Below are 25516 nucleotides of genomic sequence, written 5' to 3' on the forward strand. Positions count from 1 at the left end.
AACATACTCTTCACCGCCATATTGTCTCCCACGCTTCCAACATGACCAAACTATCTCAAAGCCTTTTGATCAATCTTTTCACCTACTCGAACCTTTTTAACAGTTTTACATATCTCCAAATTTCTCACTCTTTCAGTTCTTTATAAGCCACCTATACTATTCAGAGAGTTTTAAAACAATATCTTCAGCATTCCTTCTCATTCAGCATCCGCACTTCGCCTCCTTAAAGGAGAGATAGGCCTAAACAATTGACTCCACAATCCTTCCCTACTGACATTCAAACCTTAGCAGCTTCGGGAAGCACCCGACTGTACGAAACACTGATCAAGTTTGACTTCATCCAAAGTAACTTAGGAATTTAGAGCAGTTAACGCAAGGCTGATGGAACGAGAAGTGACAGTTTAGATTCGGCCTAACATTATTACTGTGTGTTTCCCTTTGACGTGCGTCCGTTAAGGGGAATCTGACGTACCTTTATAAATGAACAGGCGCAGCCTCCATTACCGCTCTTAGCTCGTGAAGCTCCGAGAATGATAATTCTTGCTAGATTTTACTAATGGGTGCAGTTTGGCAAAGGAATCTCATTCATGCTTGATGGGCGTATTCATTTAATTTTATAGATCTATTGGGACCTGACAGACCAAAGTCGTCTGAGATTGAAGTAAATTGATATTCTTTATATTTTTCTCATTTATTTTAAAAGGACGCCAAGAATGGCCATATTTTTGTCCCCTTTCCTCACCTCGTCTTCTCTCCTTTGTTTCATCAGCTCATTATTCAGTTTTATTCTACACCAGGAAAAAGTAGGAAGAGATTATTACAATTTCTTTGTTGCTTCCATTCGCTTAGCTCCAGCTCACGTCTATTCTTTCTCTTGTGGAGGAGAAAGAGTGTGAAAGGAAACAGTTTCTCCTCCTTTACCACCTTTGGCGTGTTCAGCACCCTTCCTTTTTCATCCTAATTCCTCCTCGTCTCCTCTCTGATCCTCAGTCGGTGACGTAAAAATCAAACCAAGAATTCCTTAGAGACAATTAACGTATTTACTGTGATCTAATGCTTCTCCTCTGACTGATGTTTCTGGGATGCACCCATTCTCTCTCTCTCTCTCTCTCTCTCTCTCTCTCTCTCTCTCTCTCTCTCTCTCTCTCTCTCTCTCTCCCAGGTCCAACGTCAAATTAAAGGCAGCAGCCCTACAGGAAGTGCCGCTGTGACAAGTTAATTGAACTCTCTCTCTCTCTCTCTCTCTCTCTCTCTCTCTCTCTCTCTCTCTCTCTCTCTCTCTCTCTCTCCTCAGCCTCCTATTCTGCACTGAGATGGACCCCCTTTGTCGGAGTAACTGTGTTTAGTCTTCGCGTTGCAAGATGTTAATGGACCACTTTCGTCAGAAGTTTGCTGTGAGGGTGAGGAGGGCTCGAACCTTCGGAATTCGTGAATGGTGTCGTGAGCAGACGTCTATGAAGAGGATGTCAGCTCGTAAGCTTTGGTGTATTTAGTACGGAATCGAAGGGAAACGCATATTTGTCTTGATATAAGCATAGTCTTGTTTTGTTGGCGGTAGGCCTAGGCCTAGGCTATACATTCAAGGAATATGTATTACGAATTCGTAATGTATTCCGGTCAGTCCCTTAGGCTGTAATTCGTGTGTGTTCCCCTAGACGTAATTTGAATAACAACCTGAGTGATAGGTCTACCAAGCTTGGGAAACCAGTTGCTTTTGTAGATGTGTATGGAAGACAATTTCTGAGTTATCTCGTATGTATATATATACCTATATGATATATGTATGTATATACATGTGTATACATGACGAATAACGCTATCCTGTGCAGCAAACTATCCCTTGATTTTTCAACGGAACAGTATCATTTTAGCTACGAATTTCTCACAGGCGCTGTGAAATTCGACGTATTAATAACAGGGAGAAAGATATTGCTGGTATTTACTCCGTTCTGTATTTGTCGCCTATGCGAAATATATTGCAATGTTCAAATAAGGTATTTGTCGCCTGTGAAACGTATTTTAATTTTGAAATGAGAGCCTTCAAATAAATGCAATAAAGTTTTGCGATTATGCGCTTGTAAATATATCATATTTTATGACGTTCGGTTTTGTCCGTTATTAATACCTGTTTTAGATTATATATATATATATATATATATATATATATATATATATATATATATATGTGTGTGTGTGTGTGTGTGTGTGTGTGTAAATGGTGACATATAAACACATATATATATATATATATATATATATATATATATATATATATATATATATATATATATATATATATATATATATATATATATATATATATATATATATATATATAATATATAATATATACAGTGCAAATGACTGTAAATATTTGTTCTTGCAAGAAAACCGAAAAAAAAAAAGTAATATTTTAAGTAATATTATACTAAAGTTTATTGTCTCTGTTTATGATATATTACTTTGCACAAATCTTTTTTGCAACTTACATAGATTTTTATAAACGCCTTCTAAATAATGATAAGACATTATTAAAGGCATTTTTCACCTTGAACATTCATTTGCAAGTGGGTCTGCCCTGTTACTTTCCATTCCACAGAATTGATTTCTTGTTTCCTTTACGCACTCTTTTAAAATTAACTTTCCCTACTCCTCTGCAGGCCACTGTCTCTATTCTGTCCCACCTAAGCTTCGGGAAACGCTCTGACGATAAAACTACCTCTATAAGAAAACCATCCGTTGAAAAAAAAAAAAAATTATTTTGCCCATATAAAGTTTAACAAAAACACACGCGTTAATTTCATAGATGACTTAAATATTTTATTTACATCTTCCGAAACAGTAGGAAAAAGAACACATCCGTACTTTGAAGTCTTTATACAAATGCAGACGAATTTGCGCAAAACGGCGTTCACAAATTTATGGTCGTACTGACCTCGGAAAGTAAAAAAAAAAAAAGAAAAATCATTTTGCCCCAAAAACAACCGGTGTGTTTTTAGCCAAAAAAAAAAAACTCATCACCAGTGGAAGATTAATAAAGGTGTTTGCTGCAAATGTTTTATTTCAGGAAAAGCTTCAAATGCTATTGGTACAAAATGCGGTCTGAAAGTTATTTTGTGGGTAAACAGCAGCTAGCCATGTGCATAAATAATTATGAAATCCCAAAATCACACCGCTGGGAGTAGAGTATTGTGGTCGAAATATCGAATCATATTTCTCTCCAGTTGTTTCCTGTTTATAAGGGACAGAATATATATATATATATATATATATATATATATATATATATATATATATATATATATATATATATATATAGATTTACCTTTTACCCAGAATGTCTCTAAGAATGCTTAGCTTAAAAATAACAGAAATATATAACATTATTCCTAATGTTTTTTCTTATTTACATATAAATTTATATATATAGACTTATATATACATATTTATATGTATATATATTGTATATATATATGTGTGTATTATATGAGAGAGAGAGAGAGAGAGAGAGAGAGAGAGAGAGAGAGAGAGAGAGAGAGAGAGAGAGAGAGAGAGGAATAAAAGCGAACACAAAAGAACAAGGCTGCAATGAGTTTGTTTACGAAAGGAAGAAGATCTTCTTCTTTGTTTGAGATAATGGAAATCGGGCTTACAATGGGCGAAAAACGCGTTTCCCTTCACGGGGCATAATAACGAGTTCTTCTCCTTCTTCTTCTTCTTCCTCTTCTTCTTCTTCTTCTTCTTCTTCTTCTTCTTCTTCTTCTTCTTCTTCTTAATGTTTACAAGTTTTTTTAAGCTTTCTTTGTATTTTTATTTTATTTTTCGTTTACTTTTTTTGTGATTTCAGGAGGAATACTGTTTATGTATGCATCATTTGCTTTTTTTTTATTTGAATCTCTCTCTCTCTCTCTCTCTCTCTCTCTCTCTCTCTCTCTCTCTCTCTCTCTCTCTCCACTTGGTAGCCTTTTACTTGACTTCCATTCCCGCTTCCCTTTCTTCGATCTTGCTGTCCAACGCCTCGAACTGTTTTCTCTTGGGCAATGTTCCACCTTCAGATCCTTTATGTATGCCTTGACAGCATCAGTTATATGTAATGAAATCAGAATTATATATATATATATATATATATATATATATATATATATATATATATATATATATATATATATATATATATATATATATATATATATATATATATATATATATATATATATTATAATAAAAATTTGGGGATAGGCCTAACACCTTCTTCATGTATTCTTTATTTTCAGTTTTATTTTTCTCGAAAAAATTTTTCAAAAATTCTAATTGTACAGATAACAAAAAAAAAAAATATTTTGACAAAAGCTAACAAAAATTCTAATGCACTGAACGAGAATTTTTAATTTTTACTGTTATTTTCGTGTGTGTTGTAGCATATATATAAAATTCAAATTTTTTCATACAGGTAAATGTAGTCCCAGGTATATATTTACCTGTACACAAAGTGCTCTCGTGTTTGCTAATTACTGAGAAGAGGCTTTTGTTTCCGAGAATTCTGTAGTATAATGAGGCTGTTGTGATACATTTTTTTTTTTCCTCGGCAAACTTACGAGAGAGAATTGGACAAAGTTTCTAACTTAACTGGGATTCCTTGAGAGAGAGAGAGAGAGAGAGAGAGAGAGAGAGAGATGAAAGTTACAAATTTTTAAGGTTTAAAAGCAAAAGCTGGAATGGACTTTTTACAAATTTAGTATGATTCTATGACTAATTTTGACATTCATTTCGACATTGTAGAGGACTGATTTATGCCAGTTCTCTCTCTCTCTCTCTCTCTCTCTCTCTCTCTCTCTCTCTCTCTCTCTCTCTCTCTCTCTCTGTTGTGGAATGTGGTAGTCTTAAGCTCTTCCAGATCTTGCTTCCAGGAAGAAAATCAAACATGAAAGTAGAACACCAAAAAATAAGTGTTTTAACAGAATCACTAAAATCGAAGGTTTAATCTTCTGTGTACAGAGAAACAAAGTAGCAAATTACTGTTTTTTTTTTATTTTTATTTTACGGTTTCTTCAGTGTCAATAGATTTATTGTATAATTACATTATATAATAAATTTATTATATAGGATTGGATATAGGTGTTTATAGCAGTGCCCAAGTCTCCACGAGACTAAGATTAAATACGAAAGTTATGGAATCGTTAAAAAGTTTGTATGATTATATTTAAGTAAAAAAGTGTTAATTTATGATATAATATGGCGAGAATTTTTATGTAATTTATCATGTAACTGGCTATTTTCGTTTTAAATACTTTCTAATTTAGGCTCGTTCTCCCAACTAACACCAAAAGCTCTCGATCTTGTTCTCAAGTTTTCGACAAAATGAAACTTTTTTTTTGAAGAATGCTTATGTTATTATTTATTTAACAAATTTACTTTAATATTTATTGTTTGTTTAACGATTTTTTTTCATTATAAAGCTGTCAGTCTTTTGAGTTAGAAGTAACATGACTCGTCTGTCTCCCAGTTTTGCCAGATTTATCATTTTTCTGCTAAATTTAGCTCTATTAAGCTACATCTAGCAAAAAGTATTCATTTACCTTATAGCCGGAAAAACCAGCCGGACCCTCAAATTATTTAGCTATTTTCAGCCGATTTCCAGTTTCACAGCAAACAGTGATTATAACCACAGTATGACTCAGGTATTCAGATATATTAGGAAATCAGGTATTGAATTATAAAGTAAATAACAGTTCTGAATTAGCGAATCTATGAAGGCTGGGGTCTCTGAGGGGAATTGGGGTGCTATCCGTTAGTGCCTAGGTTGAGGGATAGGCCATTGTACCCACTGGACGCTAACGAGTCACACGTTCTGTTCATAAGTATCAACTCGTAACAACTGGAAATATCACGAGTTACACGACTTGTTTTAAGGGAAATCAGTTCACAACAGTTAAGCCCAAGCAGAGAGAGAGAGATACCATTAATATCTAAATTTATAATCAGATATTAAATATATATTCCTTAAAGCACATGACAGATGTAACCCTGAATAATGTTGTAAGTGAAAATCCATATGGAATCATTCATCTTGAACAATATTTAATTCATAAAAGGTGAAAATGAAGAAAGCTTTTTAACCTAATACTTGTCTGACGAGGCACACAGAGAAAGAGAGATTTTACCAAGTTGTGTGAAATTACTGGATGATTTCACACTTCTGAAATAAAATCTAGTGAAGAGAGTGGCACTTCCTTCAAGCCGCCATCTCATGGATCCCTTCACCTGTAGCTTGGAACAGTAAACTGTGTCATGGCTACGGTACTGAGAAACCTTTTCCAGAACCCCCCAAGCACCAAAGACAATGTAACAAATGTTTCTAATACTCTCCGTGCAGTAACAGACTCTGTAGCCACTCTTCTTGAATCTTTGATTGTCATTGCAGAAAATATCACAAAAATGAACTCCAGTGGTCAAATATAACACTAGTAAAATGGAGAGAAACATGGAATACTGTAAAATTTCGGGCCGGGGTTAGAGATTGCCAAGATGCTTCAAACTTAAGCTCTTACCACGAGCTGCCATCTGTTGCTCTAGCAGTATTAAGTTTGCCACACTCCAGTGCAGAAATGGAAAGAGCCTTCAGTCAAATGAACCTCATTTACAGAAAGTTGAGAAATAAAATGAAGACATACGCCACTAATGCATGACTGCAATACTTCACTTGCGATACGGTCTCAAGAGAATGTCAGAAACTTGTGTAACTTATACCTTCCCAAAAGTGCACAGCAGACCAGCCTTCAACATCAGAGGCGGAAAAAATGATGCTGATGAAGACAGTATGTCAACAAAATGTATTAATAGCAAGTATATCTTATTCATTTATTAAAATATAATACATAGCTTCTGTATGTGTATTTAGAATATACAGATACGGGTGCACAAAGGAATCAGCCATTTTTTATAGCTGATTTTAGCGGTAGTCGCGGCGGGTATTCCTAAGAGCGATCTGGCAACAGTGGTCGTCCACCAGTCATCTGTCATGTTGCCAACCATAATTGACATATTTACTCTTGATACTGAATGTAAGTCCCGTTTAATTATAACAGTAAATTTATTAATACATATATTACGTAGATTAAAACGGTATATAAACATAACTTGCAAAAAAAAGTGTTATATGCATTTAAGTGTACATGTTCAGGAAGACCCCACTGGGGCTATAGCTGATCATATTCTTTTACGAGACGCAACATATTTTAATCCAGTAAGTGCCAAGTTGCGATTATATCGAAGATAAGTGCTTTTAAGATGTCATACTAATATTACTTACATATTTAAGTACTAGGTTAGCCTATGGTAGCCTTCACTTTAGAAGAAGCGCTGCCATATGTGATTGTATCCCAGACCAGTGTCAAATTTCCAGGCAGTGGGTTAGAAGGTTCACAAATCCTCTGAAAGTGATTTTAACATTAAATGTGGGAATCTTTTAATTTTTTTTTGTTTTTTATCTACATAATATTCGTTCAGGAACATCAGAAGGGTAGTAAATGTTAGAGGAGTCAAGTAGGTGCAATCCTAGAATAGGATCCAGTTCAATTTTGTCCCGTAATTGTTCGAACGTAACTGACTTACATAGTTATCATATATATTATTATCAATATATTTTGCTATGATACCATTTTAGATGTTTTAAATATATATATATTAGATATCCTCAAGTACTTGTTAGATTAGGTCAGGAACCACGTAGAATTGCTTTAAGCTGTAAAATCTCTAGAAAATAATTTGTTGCGGGCAATTTTATACTCTAGCCCATGTTACTTAACATGCTCTGATAGGCCAACTTATCAGAAAGGTAGACCCCAGAGCATCTGTCACTTATCAGAAAGTCAGACTTCTAAGTTGTCCGTATGGTTGAGGAGCTACTGTATTAGATAAAGGGGTAGATCTATGGATTGATGTTAAATCTGACGAGAAAAGACTAAAAAAAAATGCCGGCGAACTGGCTGTGAGATACGCTTGAAATGCACGAAGTTATTTTAGTCAATTCCGCATTAAAAAGAATGACGTCAGTTTTATATATAATTATCTGTAAAAATTACAGAAAAATAGCCTTATCAATCAATATTTACAAGTAAATTAGCCTTTACGGCTCTAAGGTAAAAGTTTAATTATCATAGGTACAAAATAAATATCAAATGGCCAAGACACAAGTATATGTACTATAGTTATCGTTGCATTACGTCACGTTTCTTCGTTTTCTATGACGGTTAACTCGTGCTAAAAGACCCATTTTCTACGGGAAGACGTGAAAGAGAAGTTGGTTTCGCATCTCGCCAGAAACTCAAAAAAAAGAGTAAAATGAGCTGGACTTGGGAATATTTTTCGGCCATCGCGCTGCGGGGAACGAATTCTGGTGGGAAAAGCCTATAAGTTTTTTACGTCATGTTTCATTAGACTCTCCGTGAGGGAAAACGTAAGCTAAGGGTTGTCTCAGTGGTAAGATAACTGTATGTCATCCCCCTAGTGTTCTGCCCTGGCCTTAACCTTTGATATTTGAAAGGGTCTTGACATAGAAATCTAGGACAAATCGAAGAGCACGGGATAAGTATATATAGGTGTATTCCCGTTTCGGCAATCGGCTAGCAGCTTATGAAGGGTCTTTGATCGGTTTCAGTGCAGACAACTGTCTGCTTATACTTCCAGCTGTGGGTGCTCCCTGCTTTTGGGTATTGCAATGTTAGCTCAAGAGTTAGTTGGGATTGGAATTTTTGTAGTTATTTGGATTGAAAGAAAAACACGGTCAATGGGTATTTTTCTTTATTGCCTCTCAATCTACACGATTAACACATGTATATACAATTTTTAAGGTACCTATGGCGTACTGTATAAATGTTACGCTTATCCATTGGAATGTCGATATCTCTAGAAGCCAACATGTAATCTAGTTAACTCGCACTTCTACTGCACATTACATTTTTATTGGAGAAGCATTTTCTGATTTTTTTTAACTTTTATTTCTTAGATTTCCTTCTGAAGGGTTATTTGCTATAGGTATTCTAGTTGTCGGTGGCTAAGATTTTATTTTCACTTGTACCATCCGCTCTTATTTATATGCTCTCACTTTCCCGTTTTGTCCATTTCTCGAAATATTCTTTTAATGCTTTAGTAACTATTTCCACATGATCTGATTTTAGTAGAGATCATCTTGTTCTTATAGCCGCTTGTACTTAATTAGGTTTACGCTGGAATTTCATAGTGGGACTCTGAAAAATAAAAGTTACTATAGGAAATTTTAAGTAAAAGCAACACCTACTTCTAAAACAAGGCTATTTCAAATCACTAAACTGAACTGCAAACCCAAACATGCACTTCACTACAGTTGTGCAAGTTCAGACAGTTATGCACTGACTTCACCCTTCAACATCAATTGCCCTACAACAGGTTACTTAAAGTCCTGATGAATTTGTTGACTGAGAAAAATGACTGGCAACAGTGATTAACCAATGGGACACGATCTTACCTTCTTTTTCCCTTGGCACAATTTCCCCAGGACTCTCCCAACCCAGCTGTCAAACCAATTAAACTTAACAACAAGGCTGGCTGCAGACCAAGGGTATGAATTATCTCAGAAATGGCCGAAACAAAATTTTCATAACCAGGTGCATGAAACCCACCCTGACCAGGTCAGAATACAATCCCCAAACTACGGTTAGGTTAGGATGCTTATTTTTTTTTATAATTTTTATCAAAAGAAAAACAAAAATACTTGGCCTGTAACCCCCAGCAGCCCTGGCAAACATAAAATTTAGGTAAAACTGAAGAGAACTACCACATCCTTTTGGTTCAGCAACGTCCAACTTACCTGTGAAATGGCCGTTGTGTTTAGTGCCAGCCCCTTGGGGATGACGGCAAATTAACAAAAGACGCTAGTTATATAGAATGGCAAAAACTTAAATTAAAAGGCTAGGTAGAACTAAATATTAGCTCCGGTTCAGGTATTAACTTGGAAATTGACTTTTTCTATAGTATTTTTCTTGCTTATCAAGAATTTAGCGTAATTTTATGTCGCCTTCCTGTAATTAACCTAAGAACTTATTATATTATTGCTATCGCACATGCACAGTGTTATAAGGGAACTTTTTGTAAAAAGTGGAATTTCCTGCTCCGGGGGTGTGGAGGCCCCCACTAAGTAACAAGGCCTACTAGGTTAGGTTAGGTAGGGTACATGAGGTTAGTGTGGTTCCTTTTATAATAAATTTCCTTAGCCAATCCCTTCTTGAACATATGGCTCCCTTATGTCTCTCATATTCGCAGAAACATTCCATACAGTCCATGCGGAGCTAATATTAGAGATACCAAAGGCTGTAAACATTCAGGTCAGCAGATGGTGGGAATCAGGCAGTGGTAGCCGTAGTCTCCAGTTTTACCTAGGGCCAAATGTCCTATAGGTCTGGAAAATATTAAGTATTGGTAACACTTTACTTTAGTTGCGTGGCCTGATTCCCACCAGTTGTCGACCAGGACAGGTTACTACAGCCTTTTTTTTTTGGGGGGGGGTGGTTACCAGCCAGGTCAGGGCATGTCATCCTAAGTTAGGTTAGGTAGGTAAGACTGGCAGGAATCAGACTGCGCAAATAAAGTTTTACCTAGATATTTTTGAAAGTCCAAAATACAGTAGAGGTCATAATGATTTGAGGTCAAATTTAGGTCCAAATCGTAACATACAGTATCGTTTGGAATATAGAATTTAGGACAAAGTCATAAATTGAATTACTTTGTCTTATTTAAATTTTACCGGGCATGAAACTGAAAATGCGTCTTTGTTACTTAATAGTGATGTATCGAGTAACAAGACGAGTATGAAATTCCTTGTGTGAGTCTGAAGAAAATTGCTCTTTCGTGCGTCTTTGCTACTTAATAGTGACGCATCGATTAACAAGTTATCTTCGAGTACGAAATTCCTTGTATGTGAATCAAGAAAATATTAGTGATTAGCTCTTTCGTGTTCAACACTACAAAGATGGGGATTAGATACAACAAAGTGAATTGAACAATTATCCGTAAAGTTATCACAAGCACACTCTTTTATCCTTTTACTGTTTTTCTCTTTACAAAAAGATTGTATGTAAAATTCAGCTAAATTCCGAAAAATATCCATTCTTTTTACGCTTAGGCAAAAGAAGTCTTAAGTATATACTTGATTTTAATACCAATAAAAGAAGTTGTTTCAAGTTGAATTTTTAAAGCGAGAAAAATAGATGGAAAAGAAGGGATGCTGCATGCGAGAGGTCCGTTGCGTCTCAAGGCTTTGGAGGTGACCGCAGAGAATAGGGCACTTTCTATAGAATATGATTGTCTGTAAGCTGCCTGACTAGCCGGTAAAGCATTTACCCTTTCCAGGGCTAATGAATTCAGGTATACTGTGACATTTATAACTTTATTATTATATCTATAAAGCGTGAAAAGATTTCCACAAAAAGTTCGGGTATTGGCACAGGACCAGTTGGTTTTCTTTTTTCTTCGCCTATTTTAACAATCCTGACGTCACCGTCATAAGTAAATTAGAAAGTGAATTAAGAATAAGAAGTAATTAAACCACAGAGAAAAAAAAACTTACACAGAAACAAACGGAAGGCAAAATCAGAAAGCGCGGAGGAGCCGTTTCAAAGCCGAACCTTACAATTACTACTACTACAAGAGCAGCCACGTTGTGTTGAGAAGAATATTTATCCTTCGTAGGATATCAAAGCTTTATTATTATGGGTCAGCCACAAAGGAAAAAGAAGAGGGGCAGGTGTGCTTACATGCAGAGGCGGATACGACTGAGAAATCGAAAAAGGGATTTGGATCAGGTTAGTAGGATTGATTGACTCAGTAGGGTAAGCAGATTTACTTGGTGGGGTCCAAAGGGGGTGAAAACTCCCCGCCCCCAGCCAGGTCAGGGCACGGCGCCCTAAGTCGGGTTAGGAAAGTAGATTCAAATCCTTGATTTTTGTTATTCTAATTTATCTTAAGCAACAAAAGAACTGCTTACCATATTCAAAATTGTTATCTTGACCTCCTTCGAGTGTTTAGGGAAGTGTAGAACCTGGGCATATTGTATTCAGCTGGGATGGTAAAATGAGAGCAAGTAAACATGTTTATTTATTTCGAGAAGGGGTGAAATTTTACACTAAATACATTTCACTTTGTTTCTGAACAGCATAGCTTCAATGGCGTCGAATTTATTACGTGTTATAACGGTAAAGAAACATTCACGTCGTGTTCTTCTGGGTCAAAGCGGCGATACATGAATCATACCATTTTGATTCATTCCAATTGGTTGGATTTAAAAAAAAATTGGTAGGCCTAGGACATGACATAGGCCATCTGGGAACATGATTGGGCTTTTAATTAACCTCTACTTGAATTTGGGGTGGTCGGGACGACGTCACCTTAATAACTGCGGGAGATCGGTGCTGGCTGACACTGATTATGTGGGTAGAACTATATAGTAGCTCCGTGGTGGCGACTGCCTTTAACTTAACTTTTTCTACAGTTTTTTGGTTGCTAATTATGAATTTACCTTTAATTTTTGGCGCTCGTAATTTGCAATTAACCCTGAAGTCCATCCAACAAGGGGTTTCCTTACACGATCTTCACAAGACAGAGCAGGGTGCGTCTGTTTCGAATAGTTCATATCCTGTCCGGAAGTGCAATAACTTGTTAACGTATGGTACCCCGGGCCAGTACTAATCACGGCGGGGACATTCCATTTGGCCGACAATAAACAGACGCACCGCCAGTATCAGAACCCCTAAAAGTGTGGAAAAAACCAGTTGAAAAGGTAAAAACATGCGCAGAGCTAATATATAGAATTACCATTATGTGAATTAGGAACTTAGTTATTTTTTGCAGAATAAATTTTTTGATTGGCAAGTTGATCAAAATTAACCAGTTACTTTTTGGGTGGTTTAGAGCACATAAAGTAACTTTTATTCTATGGGAGTTTTTCCTATGAGGCAAAATTACCATTGCCTACCTGTCTCCCTACTCTATGCGCTACCTTTAAAATTGTTTCAACCAAACCATATATGTACCAGTCCTGGTTGTTTCGGCCGTCACTCACTTTAGACCGTAACATCCAAAACAACGTAAGACATTATGTTTATGGTATTTACCATTATTATTTCATGTTTCGTACATCCCCAAGGGGCTGGTACTAAACACGGCGCCCATTTTTTGAAACGTGCTTAAACGTGACTTACGGCCTAAATGACCTGAATGCATATGTGTTACCTTTAAAATTGTTTAAACCAAACTATATCAAGCAAATACATCTTGTAGAGTTTTAGTCATTTTACTTTTCCCATCATGCTCTAAAGCTGCAAATCCTAATTTAACCTTAACTCAAGGTGCCATGCCCTGACCTGGTCTGGGGGCAAAGACCCCTCGAGGTAATTTGACATCGTGTATAGCGGAATGCCATATGCATGATTTACCCATTTGCAGTAGACTGTTACAAAGAAAATATTGGCGAGCCATTCCTAGCCTCAGCTAAACCTTTGTTCAGTCATTCTAATAACTTACTCTAGGCCCTGAAGTATCCTCCAGCATGATAATTTAAATGTTTGTGTGCTTATGGGATGGTACAGTTTTCCTTCTACCCTTTGCAGATTGATGGCGACCTTAAAGAGGAAAATGCTTCCAAGTTATTGCATCAAGAGATGGATCTTGATAAGCCAGGTGGAGGTCAACACTACTGCTTGCATTGTGCGTAAGTATTTATAGGTCTCCATGCCTGATACAGTACAGTTATTGTTACTTTTGTTATTCTCAAATTCAAGTAAGAGACCAAACTTACAAATTTGTTGAAGGCAGTGGTAGTTCTACAAGCGACTTTTCCACATAGCCAAACTCACTCACATAGTGGGCAGTTGAATCATAGTTACCTTTCTGGCTGCGTACATGAATTTTTCATTATCTCACTTCCTCAAATTGCTTCAAAGAAGTTTATTTGCCAAAAATCATCAGAACTTTTTAATATTGTCCTTTTCACTTTGCTTGACAGTTATTGCTTTGAGGTCTTCATCTATGCCACTTTTATTAAATGAATCTTACCCCTTTATTAAGATAGTTATATTAAACCCCCCCCCCCCATCCTCGTCAGGATGTATATGAAAAAAATGACCCACTTTCTAACTTTTTGACAACGTAAAAAAGATGGTCACCAAATGTAGAGCTTTGTTCATCACTTAGATGGTGATAAGTAACCTACTTACCTAGATTTCCCATTGTTTGCAGGAAAGATATGTTCCCAAAGTCTTTCCTAAAAAGTGGGTTGACTTTTGACCAGCATTCTGGCACAAGGCTGTATCAGCCTCTTACTTTGGATGCCAGCCCATACAGAATTACAGTAGTCAGCCTTCCCTTGCTCAGTATACTTGACTTCCCTGGGAAGCTGGCATTTCCATCGTGACACACGATGTCTTTCACCTTTGGCATAGACTGCTTGGGATGTTGCAGAGGTTTATAACCTGTTTTTAATTCTTTTGGAATAGTGGGAGTCTTGTCCTGTGAGATGGAACCTCACAGAATAGGATTAAGTCTCCATATGAATGAAAGGTGAATTTTTTATTTAATAATTTGCAAATTCAGGATCATTTGTATTTTTCTTCTTTCCAAGGTTATTCACCAGTCTCGATTCTTAACTTATATTTTCTCATTTTACTTTTATCCATGGGTATTTCATTAATTCTGTGGGCTACCATAACACTGTTGTCACCCATTGAATACATGTTTTTTCAGATATACTCTTATTCAACTTCACTATTTGAGCTCGAGTACTTAATGCATCATACTGTGCTCTTTATTTCCGCCCTGAAGTTGTTTTTGCCTAGTCTTTGTTGAATCCCAGGTCCATCTTAACATTTCCTCCTTGAAGTTGTTTTTGTCTATTCTCTGTCTACTCCCAGGTCCCATCTTATACACAAGGTTTTTATCTTCTCACCCTAAATCCTGTACTTTTCCAGCAAACTTGCACACACTCCTCGGTGATTGTCTGCGCCCCCGCTGAAATTTGGTTTCTAGGTCTGCAAATCTGTTTTGACATTCATATCACAAACAATTCCCATAACTTTTTGGTATATCATCTCTAAAGATTGTAAACTTTTATTTTTTCATTTTCAGGAGATACTTTATCACAGTTGAGGCCTTGCATGGCCACTTTAGAACAAAGGTACACAAAAGAAGACTCAAAGCACTAGAACTTGAGCCCCACACCATTGAAGAGTCTGAACGAGCAGGCGGTCTAGGAAATTATATTCCCCAAAGAAAAGGAAGATGCAGACACAGCCAATAGATAATGGGACTTACAATGAAAAAGATGAAGATGCAGATTTGAAAGTAGATAAAGAAGTCAATAAGGCAATGGAGGTAACTTAAAAAGAATGCCCCCCAGATATTTTCCATTGAATCAAGTAATATAAGGTACTATTAACTTGTGTGTAATAAAGTTATACAGTCACACTGCTATTATGTAAACCAAATTTTCTTGCAGCCTGAAGTTTGATGTTCAACACTATGCATTCTTTGTCCACAATATTGCATTTTTACAGAACATGAAGCCTTGTAGTTAGCTGTCAATATATTCTGTCCAAGGTAGTGAGAAAATAACTTCCAGATAACTTCATCTAAATAAAATCAGTGAAAAGTTGAGTCTCCATCATGCCTGGAGGTACTAACACAGTAATAAGTTTATTTCAAAGGGCAGGCCCAAAGAGTTTGTCTAATAATATTTTAATTTTTATAACTTGCATACATGAAAAATGTAATAACTGGATCAACTGAAAAGGAATATAAAAAAATCTTTACATCTAAAGGAACCATTATGTATAATATTCTTTGCCAAAGAAACATAATTGGCACCATGCTAAATTTATTTTACTGTGAGGGCTGAAATATAGTCGGCCAAAAATGTGCGCTGACACGACCACCACTCAATGTAGACATAACGCCTTGCAGTAATAGTCTGAGAAGACAAGGAGGATGAAGAGTAACCAAGCCTCTTGATTACCAGAGACCTATCCACCTTGCTAAATGGTCTTAGCAGCTTGAAAGCTACATTTTTCACAATTATTCTCATACACCAGCCTCAGTCACTGGCTTGATGAGACTTTGGTACCTTTGACTTTTTTTAATGGACAACTAAAGTGTTTTCATAACAGTAAAGATTGATATTTGCTTTAACAAATTTATTAGACAAAAGGAATTCAAGAAAACGCAGCAGGTAAAAACATGTCTGGGAGGGCATAAGACATATAAAGAACTAAATGACCTGGTTGTTAAACGTATTCTCTATACCCAGAAAAATTAAAATGGTCAAATTTCCTACAGTTGCTTCACTACAAAGTTGGCAACTCTTGTTAAAAATCAGTCAGGGTAAAGTGGCAAATACTGATTTCAACCAGTTACTTGAACTTTCCTCACACTACCACTTTCAGAGCAACGGTCAAATATATTATTCCTCTAAAATTTCCACAGTTTGTCACTCTTCTTGAGTCTACTTTGTCAGGTTTTCAAATATTCTGGTCCTGAGCTTTTTCACTTAATTTTCTCAGTATTCATTCTCTTCAGTTATAAATTTTCAAAAACTACCAGAATATTTCTATGATCGCTTTCAACATTACTATCAGATTTCATCTCATAGGGAATTCTGCCCCTTCACTTCTTTACTAAGTTTTCTCTGTCATTGTGCTAATCCTGAATACTTTCTTTCCCCCTTCCTGTCTCCCTTCTCCTGTGGCATGGTTAGGTTATAAAATTAAATTTTCACTGGTTTATTGTTTTCCTAAACAAACAACACTTTCCTTCAAGACTAGTACTAGATTAGAACATCCTAGTACTTGGTAACATCAATATATAAATATACAAAAATACTTCTGTAAAGCTGAACTCTAAACCCTTTTTAGAGCTGCAAACCTTTATGGTAGAACCTATGTTCATTATTAAGTATGAAAAACAAAAGTAAGTGCTGTTAACAAACAAAAAAAAATCATACTTCAGATCCATTGAAGCAACATCACAAACAAAATACGTGATAAAATAAAAGGCTGCGAAAATTGCTATATAGAGTACTCAACATACAAGTTACGCTCTGATCTAACAAAGGACAATCTCACTTAGTCGTCGTCATCAGCCTTGTTGTCCTCGGCCTTGTATAGTTTAGCGCCTTGTCTTGCTAGCCTATCTGCCTCTTCATTACCTTCATGGCCGTCATGGCCCTTCACGTGAACCTTTGGAAGTAGGATGGAGCTTTTATGTAGTCGATTTTGTCTCGGATTAAAAGTATAACATGCACTATTTCAAATTGACCCCTGGGTAAAAGGATGGAATTTATTTTTGAATCTTTAAAATGTAAACAACAAATTAACCTTTGAGTAATAGGTTGGAATTTATTTCCAAATCTTTAAAATGTAAATGATTAAATGGTCTTATATTGAACTTCAATGACTAGGGGAGGATCTAGTTGGTCAATTTTGTCTTGAACCCTCAAGAACTGAAGCAGCTGTGAAACATGTAATTAATATGTGCCTTTAGGGACAACATTCATATATAGAATTTTTTACTTACAAATATATGTACCAGAACATATAACCTTAAATCTTACTGGGCTACGTCACTTCAAACAAAACTGGAACTCACCCACTTCACAGATAACCCATCACAGGCCTTATCCAAAGCAATCAGTTCGTCCTTATTCTTGACAGGCTCTCCGTCACTCTTGACCCAGTTCTTCTTCTTCCAGCCCTTCAACCACGATGTCATGCAGTTAATCATGAACTGAGAGTCTGTGTGAACTGCTACTTTTTTGAAACCTGATATATGAAAGGCAGCATTAACTTCACAGTACTCTGTTGAAAATGAATATATCTGATGTTTCCAAGGAGAATTGCTTTTCACTTTGTCATCTTGACAGAAATATAAATTTTCAGTGCCTAGCTAGATATTTTACTGTTAATTAAAAAGTTCAAAACATTTGCACTAGTATAAGGCAAGCGGTTGTTAATGATCTTTGGAATTCTCCAAATCACTTGAATGGTTTCTTTCTAATGAATTCTCCTTTTTCACACACATAGACTTCTAAACTGACAGCTATTCTGAAGGCAAGCTACTCAGTAGTAAACAGCTGTGTTATTTTGCTAAATCAATGATCATTCTACAAAGGCACAAGACTAAATTTTGATATAATAAGTTCTAATCCACCATGAAATCAACCTTTTGTCATTTTTCACTTATGCATAATTACAATCTGTGATCACATGCTTTCTAAAGGCTTCAAACTAACAACTGACAATCTCATGAATACCAAATAGTACTACTTATGTCCACTTCACTTGGCTTTATATAGTATGCCTATTATTCCAACTCATTAATCATAAGAAGTCTTATTCCATGTGATTACTGGGTTTATACGAAAAGACAGGTTTTTTTGTATAAAAAAAAATCATGGAATTCCAAATGCTTAAACTTACTATACTAATGATGTATAAGTAGAAAGTGAAGCCAAATACTGAGCAAATAATATTAGATTATGAAGTAAATAATGATAAAGGAAAAGTACATGCATATCATATCGGTGCCATTTGTACAGCAATCACCAATTCCCCACTGTCATCGGGGACTACAAATCACAAACAAAGACAATACAAGAGAAAATCTCAAACCTGAGGCTTGTGCAAGTTCCACTGCATACGTAGCAGCCTGGATTTCAGCCATGTTATTGGTTGCCTTGCCACGAACTGGTTCAGATACATTCCTGAAAACAGTTTACAAATGTATCAACAGGCTAAACTTAACTTCTGATACAAATGTGACTTTCAAAACTACCATATTTGCTAAGTATGCTAACCACAATGCTCATTTTATCAATCAAACCACATAGAGGCCTTTATTTATACTTACAATGGGTGGCCATGTCCAAAGAACACTCCTACTCCTGCTTGTGCCCCGTGTCGACCGTTGAATTGACAAGCGCCATCTGTATAAACAATCATGAAGCCATCACTGTCGGTGGAAAACTTCGACTTGTCATCCGTGGCCAACTTTTTCTTCTCGGAACCCTCCTCTGCCTCCTCTTCTCCATCGCTTGAGTGCTTCCTCTTCTCAGCTGTAGAAGAGGATGTGTGTAAGCTTCTACTTAGAGGTGATGCACCCTGAATGGTATGTTTATTAGTTACGTACCGATCAAATTTTGTTTTCAGATCGGACAGCTCTTTCTGCAGCTTTTCAATGCCTTTCTTCATCTGTAGAAGGGTTGGACTCAAAGAGCCATCCTCCCTATCACCTGTAAAATGGCAAATGCATGAAGAAGTCCCACACCAAAGTAAGAAGTAACACCCATGAAGATATATATAGATAGATATATTAGTTATATGTTGGTAATAGTGTCAATTTATTAAGTGAGTTAAAGAGGACAACATGCATAGTTCACTCTAGGGAGGAAAATGTAGCATCAAGCAAACTCTTGTTGAAAAAATATCACAGAAACTTAACAAGTATGTAAACCTATCACCATTGCAAAAATAAAAAGAAAAAAGTTCTTCTCAACCATGGTGCACTTGAAGAATGCAATGAAAATGAACCTTTTTATAACGGAATTATTTAGATACTTCTGTATTCAAGTTAGCTAACATCTTTGCACCAATGCCACCCTGTGGGAAACACGTGATAGACAGGTCAACTAGGTCAGCCAAGTATTATTCTTTCGTTAATTTTGTATTCCAATAGCATACAATGGCACAAAGATGTAAGTTAACTAGAAAAGTAGGTAAGATTCATCCAGATTAATCATTCGTAATATAATTTTCTGAAATTGCAGATTTTCCAATAATTTTACTAGATATACAAACCTTAGGTCCATTTTTATGAAATACCTTCAGTGAAAGCTTAGAAACGTGGTTGTTAACTAGCAGCAGATGTGCAAAGGTGTCGGAGGCACACCCACTCACTCAGTAAACAGCGTCATTTTTCCTTCAGCAATTAGGATAAATGTGGGGTTGGTTACATGAGGCATTACTATAAAGACTTCCGGTTTACATCTAAGAAAATGCAAATCACCCTAAAAACAACGGGCAGAGGGAGTTAAATATACCAACTGACAAAAAGTCAAGGATTGAAAGTTCTACTAAGAACTAACCTACAACCAGCCCAACTAGCAAGAATACTGTATAGCCTTTGGATGTTGGGCAGAAGACAGAAAGATAGAAAAAATACTAGTCATATTTCTTTCATGCGACCTTTCACTACAGTAAACCTTAGGTGAGGTGCTGTTCTGTTCAAGCAGAGTTTAACAAGGATTTGTGAGCCCAACTCCTCAGCCGACTGCCACTAGTTAACTACTGTACCTCGTTACCAAGCTTCAATGACTGGACCAGCTATCACCGAAGATCTTCCCAAATGAAGGAAAAAGGTTTGCATTCTCATAAGCACAAAAAGTTTGATAGAGAAAAGAAGATAATTCATGTCAACTCGCATCTCAACTCAAATGACCTCAACCTAACATTTTTCATTAATTACTGGACGAGTCATTGAGTCCATAAAATTAAAAATTTTATTCTAGATTTTGGTGTTTTTGGTTTTACAAGTACAGTATATGTACTTTTCTCTTGTGTTCAACAGTTACACAATGTAATGTACCTGCTGTATGTTAAATTTATGCTTAAAAAATAACATTTAAAAAGTTAGTTTCACTCTTTGTTCATCTGGAATCACGTGGTCGGAAAGACTAAGATGCTTGTTCAAATAAGTTTTATTTGAATTTGTAAAAAAATATTTTTAACTAAATAATTACACAATACTGGTTAGATATCCTATCATTTACTTTATATGGAGTTGCTGTTTTACAGTAAACAGTAGTTTCATATAAAGTAAAAAACAGCCAATCCTATAAACCATATGAGTTGGCTCTTCGGAACTGCACGGTGTGGGCTAGGCATATGCGAACCCTTGTTGCTAATTAGATTTTGTTAATCATCAAAAGGGGGAGACACCAACTGCCTATTAAGTTATTAGTATTATAGCATCATGCTGAATAAAACTCAACTACTACAAAGAACAAGTAACTGTTACGTTCCAGAATTTACCTGTAGTTTTTCAGAAACACAAAAATACTTACTGCAAGATTCTGGCTTTGCTTCTGAACCATTGCTTGAATCTTTCTTTTCCACGGACTTCTCACTTTCAGAACGTCGATCCACAACAGGATTTTGGGCAGCATGTTCTTGTACAAATTCCTGGGCTTCGGTCATGGTTGAAAATTTCTTATACCTAGCTCCTTTGAATCCAGTGATTTGGTCTTGGCATTCCGCCCTGTCAAATACAAGGGACAGTATTCTTAAATCTAAGAGTACAAATCATTATCCTGCATACAGTCCTGATTCTATTCAAACATCAGCTCCTATGATGGAATTGTTCTTGTAAAAAAACTTAAGAGTGTGAAAGTAAAAAAAAAAATAGCAAGTATCTAAAGGTTACCAACAATTAGGTGTTTTAATACCATTTTCAACATTCCGTCACAAGATGACATATATATCAGAAATACTATAATAAATTCTATGCCATTAATAACCAACCAAGTGAAGAAAATTACATTATCATAAATTAGTTTGGAAGAAAGACTTAGTAATTCCAAGGACATAATTATACACTGTTCTTTTCTTTTATTACTGATAAAAATACACTAAGTATTTAAAAAGTAACCCTTTACATGGATGGTTAACAACACCAATATGGATAATCTCCACAGCCTTAGAGTTACTACAAATTGCCTATATTCATCTCTGACCCACAAGATTTGCTATTGATGTAATACTGTATATTGGATTGTATTTAATAAATCTAAGACAATGCAAATGTTAGTAAATCTGTAACATTGTTAGCTGAAAGCTGGACAATTACTCAGAGTTGTGAGGGTAATCAAATAACTAAATCGAAGATGGGATAATGTTACTTCTATGTGGCATTCTTTTTGGAACAGAGAAAACCACAATCCAGTATCTGGTTTGCGTTTTAATTTATTACTGTTAGATTAATTATTTCACAGCGCCTACCATTTACTAAAGAATATGGGTTTAAGAGATACATGTAGCAACAAATTTCTGACAGAGGTATCACTGATTCACTCATAGCAACTGCAGATCTAGTTGCCTTGTCAGCATCCTCATATCTTTTCATGCTTACTTGAACAGGGACCCAACATATTTCAACACTTATATCAGCTTTATATGATTTGCAGAATGAAAACTTAACATGTTTATCACAGAATTTTAGAACAATAATTTTGAAAGACTTCTAGAGCACTTACGGTACAGTCACTCCAATTTACAAATTTCTATTGAGGCATGTTTTTAACAATTTAAACTGCTGAAAGTATTGGAGACAATTCTGTTGTGAAAACAAGCATTACTGGGTAATGAAAACTTGCTTGTTTCATTATTAGATATTGCAGCAAATCCTACACCAGAGGAAGATATGGGTCAGACTGCGTAATATGGGCCTATACATCTTCTATGTTACACTGCATGATGTTTATGGTGTTCAGGCATACTGTATATGCAAACCTTTCTGCTCTTGACTCAAGACACTGCCTAAAAATTCTCTATTATCCTCTACCAATATATGACCCCTTATTGCCTTAAAGGAGTCAGGTTTAAGAGGGGACTCAAAGGTGCACTAAAAAAAGCTGCCATCTCCTATGCAAGCGAAACCTTTGGCAAAATACAAGAGCATAGTTGTTCTCCTTTTTTTTTTTAAAAGTGTGTAAGTATAAGAATGCAAACATTGGCCCACAGTGTCTGAAAAGACGTCCACACAAGCCAACCTCCAATGACTCTTCCAACTGGTGTCATTAAGTTAGGTTAAGTGGGGGCTGGTTAGGTAGCAACCTTACTAATAGTCATTTGCAAGGCTATGTGACGAACCAGCATCCTAGGTTACAGTCCCCTGTTACACATGCAGTCCCCCACGTTATGTTAGGCTGGGGGTCTAGGTAAGGACCCAGCATCCTAGATTAGGTTAGGTGTGGGTCCAGGGGGGCAAGGTCCTTCCAATCAAGTAAGGACCCAGGTCCCTCAGTCAGGTTAAATCGACCATTGAATTTTACATATTTTGTGTTTTAGTCCACCCAATAAACCTACTTTCCTATTATACTGTAGTCCCCTATTGCACACTAGGTTACAAGGGTGGGGTGGACTATCTCCTTAACAACTTATTTGCTAACAAAACTTACGTCAGAAACATTTAACATCAGATAATAAAACAAAGGAAAATTATAATTTCAAATGCAGTGATGGTTATAAGTAAAATTTTATATAATTATTTTATATAAAAAACACCACCTTCGCTTCCTGGTTCACCATTGTGAGGCCTGCTAATATAGGCAATGGGAATGGAAATGTAGCCGTCACATCGTTCTGTAAACTACCCAACAGTGTACACTAGGCTTACACTCTATAGGCCTACTTCCAGTAGGAAACAAGTCTGTCATACCACCATAATAAAATGGGGGCAGATGCAGAGTAGGAGACAGGGTTTGGTGTGAGAAAACCAACTGTGAAAACAGGCTGAACCTAACCTTTCTTGGAATCCCATAGTACTCTGACCTAACCAGACCTTAACTTTCCTCACCTGACTTTGGATGCTGTTGCCTGACCTGGCCAGGGGAGCTTCACCTCCCCTGGACCCCCAAAGTGACATGAATTGGAAACAGATCGGCGAGACTAAATTCCCGTTTGGGCACATAGTTTGGGACTGGCTGTGACCTAATCAAAATAACCTTAACCTAAGCCTTCCTAGAGTGCCAAGCCATGACCATCCAAGGCCTTTCATTCCTAGCCTGACTTTGGGCACTGTGCCCTGACCTGGGCAGCAGGTTCATCTAGACACCCCAACGTAACACTTGACATCAAGCACTGGATACTTGGAAAAAGTTACTTTTCGTGGAAAAACGGCCGATTATTAACCTGTTAAGTTATATTCTACGGTGGTTTTCGCTCAAAGACGAAATTACCAACGCCTACCCGTCTCCATAAACTGCAAACTACCCGGAAACAATTGTCATATATAATAAATTGACCTCGACTACGCTACAGTCTTTTAATATTTTGAGCGTAAGGCGTATCATATAGTATACTTTTACTTAATTTGTCATTAAACTAAGTCGGGTTTGATTATTAGAATAATTATGGCTCTGTTTATCGTTCAACCCTTAGTAATCACGTCAGCTGCTAGGCAACAGAGGGCCTATTAATAGCCGACAGAAACATATTTACCGTAAGTTTAAACAAGTTTAATTAAGAAGCTATCCACGAAAAAAGACAATATACGGCACCACCGACTTTCTAATACCTCCCACTTGCAAAATCAACACCAAATAAAAGAGAAATAAAATAAAATAAATCAAAAAAATCATCCCGTCACGACACACTTACGAGACAACGTAAACATCATCTTTTCTTACCAGGTGGCGTAAACCCCAGGGGTGACACCCCTGGCGACGGCGTAAAAAGGCATCCTAGAACAGTTTCCTACGGTAACACTCAGGCGACAGTGAAGAAAGCGACTGAGGAGGCCGAAACTGTTCATCCCAGTCCAAACCGGGAGAGAGCATCGGCTACCCACACACTCACACACCTTCACGTCCAGATGTTATTATTCCGTCGGTGACCTCATCCGCTTTTCAAGGAGATACTACAGAGGCGACACGTCTAAAGTGCTGTCTCGTTCTTTGTTCTGAATTATAAAATGATTCCTGGTTCTAAGTTATGAAATGATTCTTTATTCTAAGTTATAAAATATATATAAACTAAAATGAAGCTATTCCTCGTTTCTAAGAAAAATGTTACCTATTTTAGAAAGACATTTCAAATTCCTATTACTTGCACTGCGGCCGGAGACCATATCTCAAAGCTCTTTGCAACTCCGTCTTCTAAATTATAAAGACATCTATATTAAATTGAATCTATTCCCCATTTCTTAGAAAAATATTAAAATTTTTAGAGACATATTTCAAAGTCATTTTAAAAATACTGTCTTGAAAATACTTTTAAAAGATGGTGTTCATTTTTTTCGTGTTGCCGGCTAGTAGCACCTCTCTATCGATGATGACGTAATAACTCCCTTGCGACATGCTACCTCATGTCCCCTGTTGTTTACTTTGTAGTCATTTCCTGTTGCTAAGAAAGTGTTATTGTTTGGAAACATATTTCAAATTCCTATTACAAATACTGAGTCTTAAGAAAAAATACGTTTCAAAGATGGCGTTCATATTTTTAGTTTGCTGTCGAGTGGTACCTCTCTAACGATGATGACGTAATAAGGCCCCTTACAACATGCTACCTCACGTCCACTGTTGTTTACTTTGGTCGAATGCGGTGTGTGCAAGTTCTATTAATACTTTTCGTGCATTCTTCCATTATCCGTTTTCAATGTATACTGCTTAATATGTATTTTGTTATAATTATAATAGAAAAGGATTTCAAATCGATTATACAAGTGC

At 36.4% G+C, this 25516-nt stretch overlaps 2 protein-coding genes across 4 annotated transcripts; one reads left to right on the forward strand and one right to left on the reverse strand.

Annotated features, from left to right (window-relative positions):
- The first annotated feature begins 11649 nt into the window (after positions 1 to 11649).
- On the forward strand, positions 11650 to 15487 carry LOC136854939 (zinc finger protein 593 homolog). Its single transcript, XM_067131487.1, is given in 4 exon segments — positions 11650 to 11834; positions 13638 to 13738; positions 15151 to 15284; positions 15287 to 15487. Coding segments are annotated over 4 exon segments (447 nt in total). The 5' UTR covers positions 11650 to 11741; the 3' UTR covers positions 15406 to 15487.
- A 256-nt stretch (positions 15488 to 15743) lies between these two features.
- LOC136854938 (ribonuclease H1-like) lies at positions 15744 to 24745 on the reverse strand. 3 transcript variants are annotated; one of them, XM_067131486.1, is made up of 6 exons: positions 24479 to 24745; positions 21137 to 21330; positions 18925 to 19129; positions 18687 to 18778; positions 17665 to 17837; positions 15744 to 17255 (listed from the first exon to the last, which is right to left on the reverse strand). In XM_067131486.1, the coding sequence occupies exons 1-6, from the start codon at positions 24601 to 24603 to the stop codon at positions 17142 to 17144; spliced, it is 903 nt and encodes a 300-aa protein (XP_066987587.1). In that variant the 5' UTR covers positions 24604 to 24745; the 3' UTR covers positions 15744 to 17141. The 3 variants fall into 3 exon arrangements, with proteins under 3 accessions (XP_066987587.1, XP_066987585.1, XP_066987586.1); XM_067131484.1 differs by having other exon boundaries at positions 18925 to 19306; positions 24479 to 24707; XM_067131485.1 differs by having other exon boundaries at positions 18925 to 19306; positions 24450 to 24680.
- Positions 24746 to 25516: the final 771 nt, after the last annotated feature.

Source organism: Macrobrachium rosenbergii, chromosome 30 (genome assembly GCF_040412425.1).
Source record: "Macrobrachium rosenbergii isolate ZJJX-2024 chromosome 30, ASM4041242v1, whole genome shotgun sequence".
Lineage (NCBI taxonomy): Eukaryota > Metazoa > Arthropoda > Malacostraca > Decapoda > Palaemonidae > Macrobrachium > Macrobrachium rosenbergii.

Bases quoted from the DNA above. Each gene is read 5' to 3' on its own strand.
- LOC136854938 (XM_067131484.1), bottom strand. From the start codon at position 24,603: ATGAACAGTTTCGGCCTCCTCAGTCGCTTTCTTCACTGTCGCCTGAGT. The intron at 21,331-24,478 runs GTAAGAAAAGAT...TGTATTTGACAG, and splicing joins CCTGGGGTTTACGCCACCTG to GGCGGAATGCCAAGACCAAA. The intron at 17,838-18,686 runs GTTTGAGATTTT...TTCATATATCAG, and splicing joins GGAACTTGCACAAGCCTCAG to GTTTCAAAAAAGTAGCAGTT.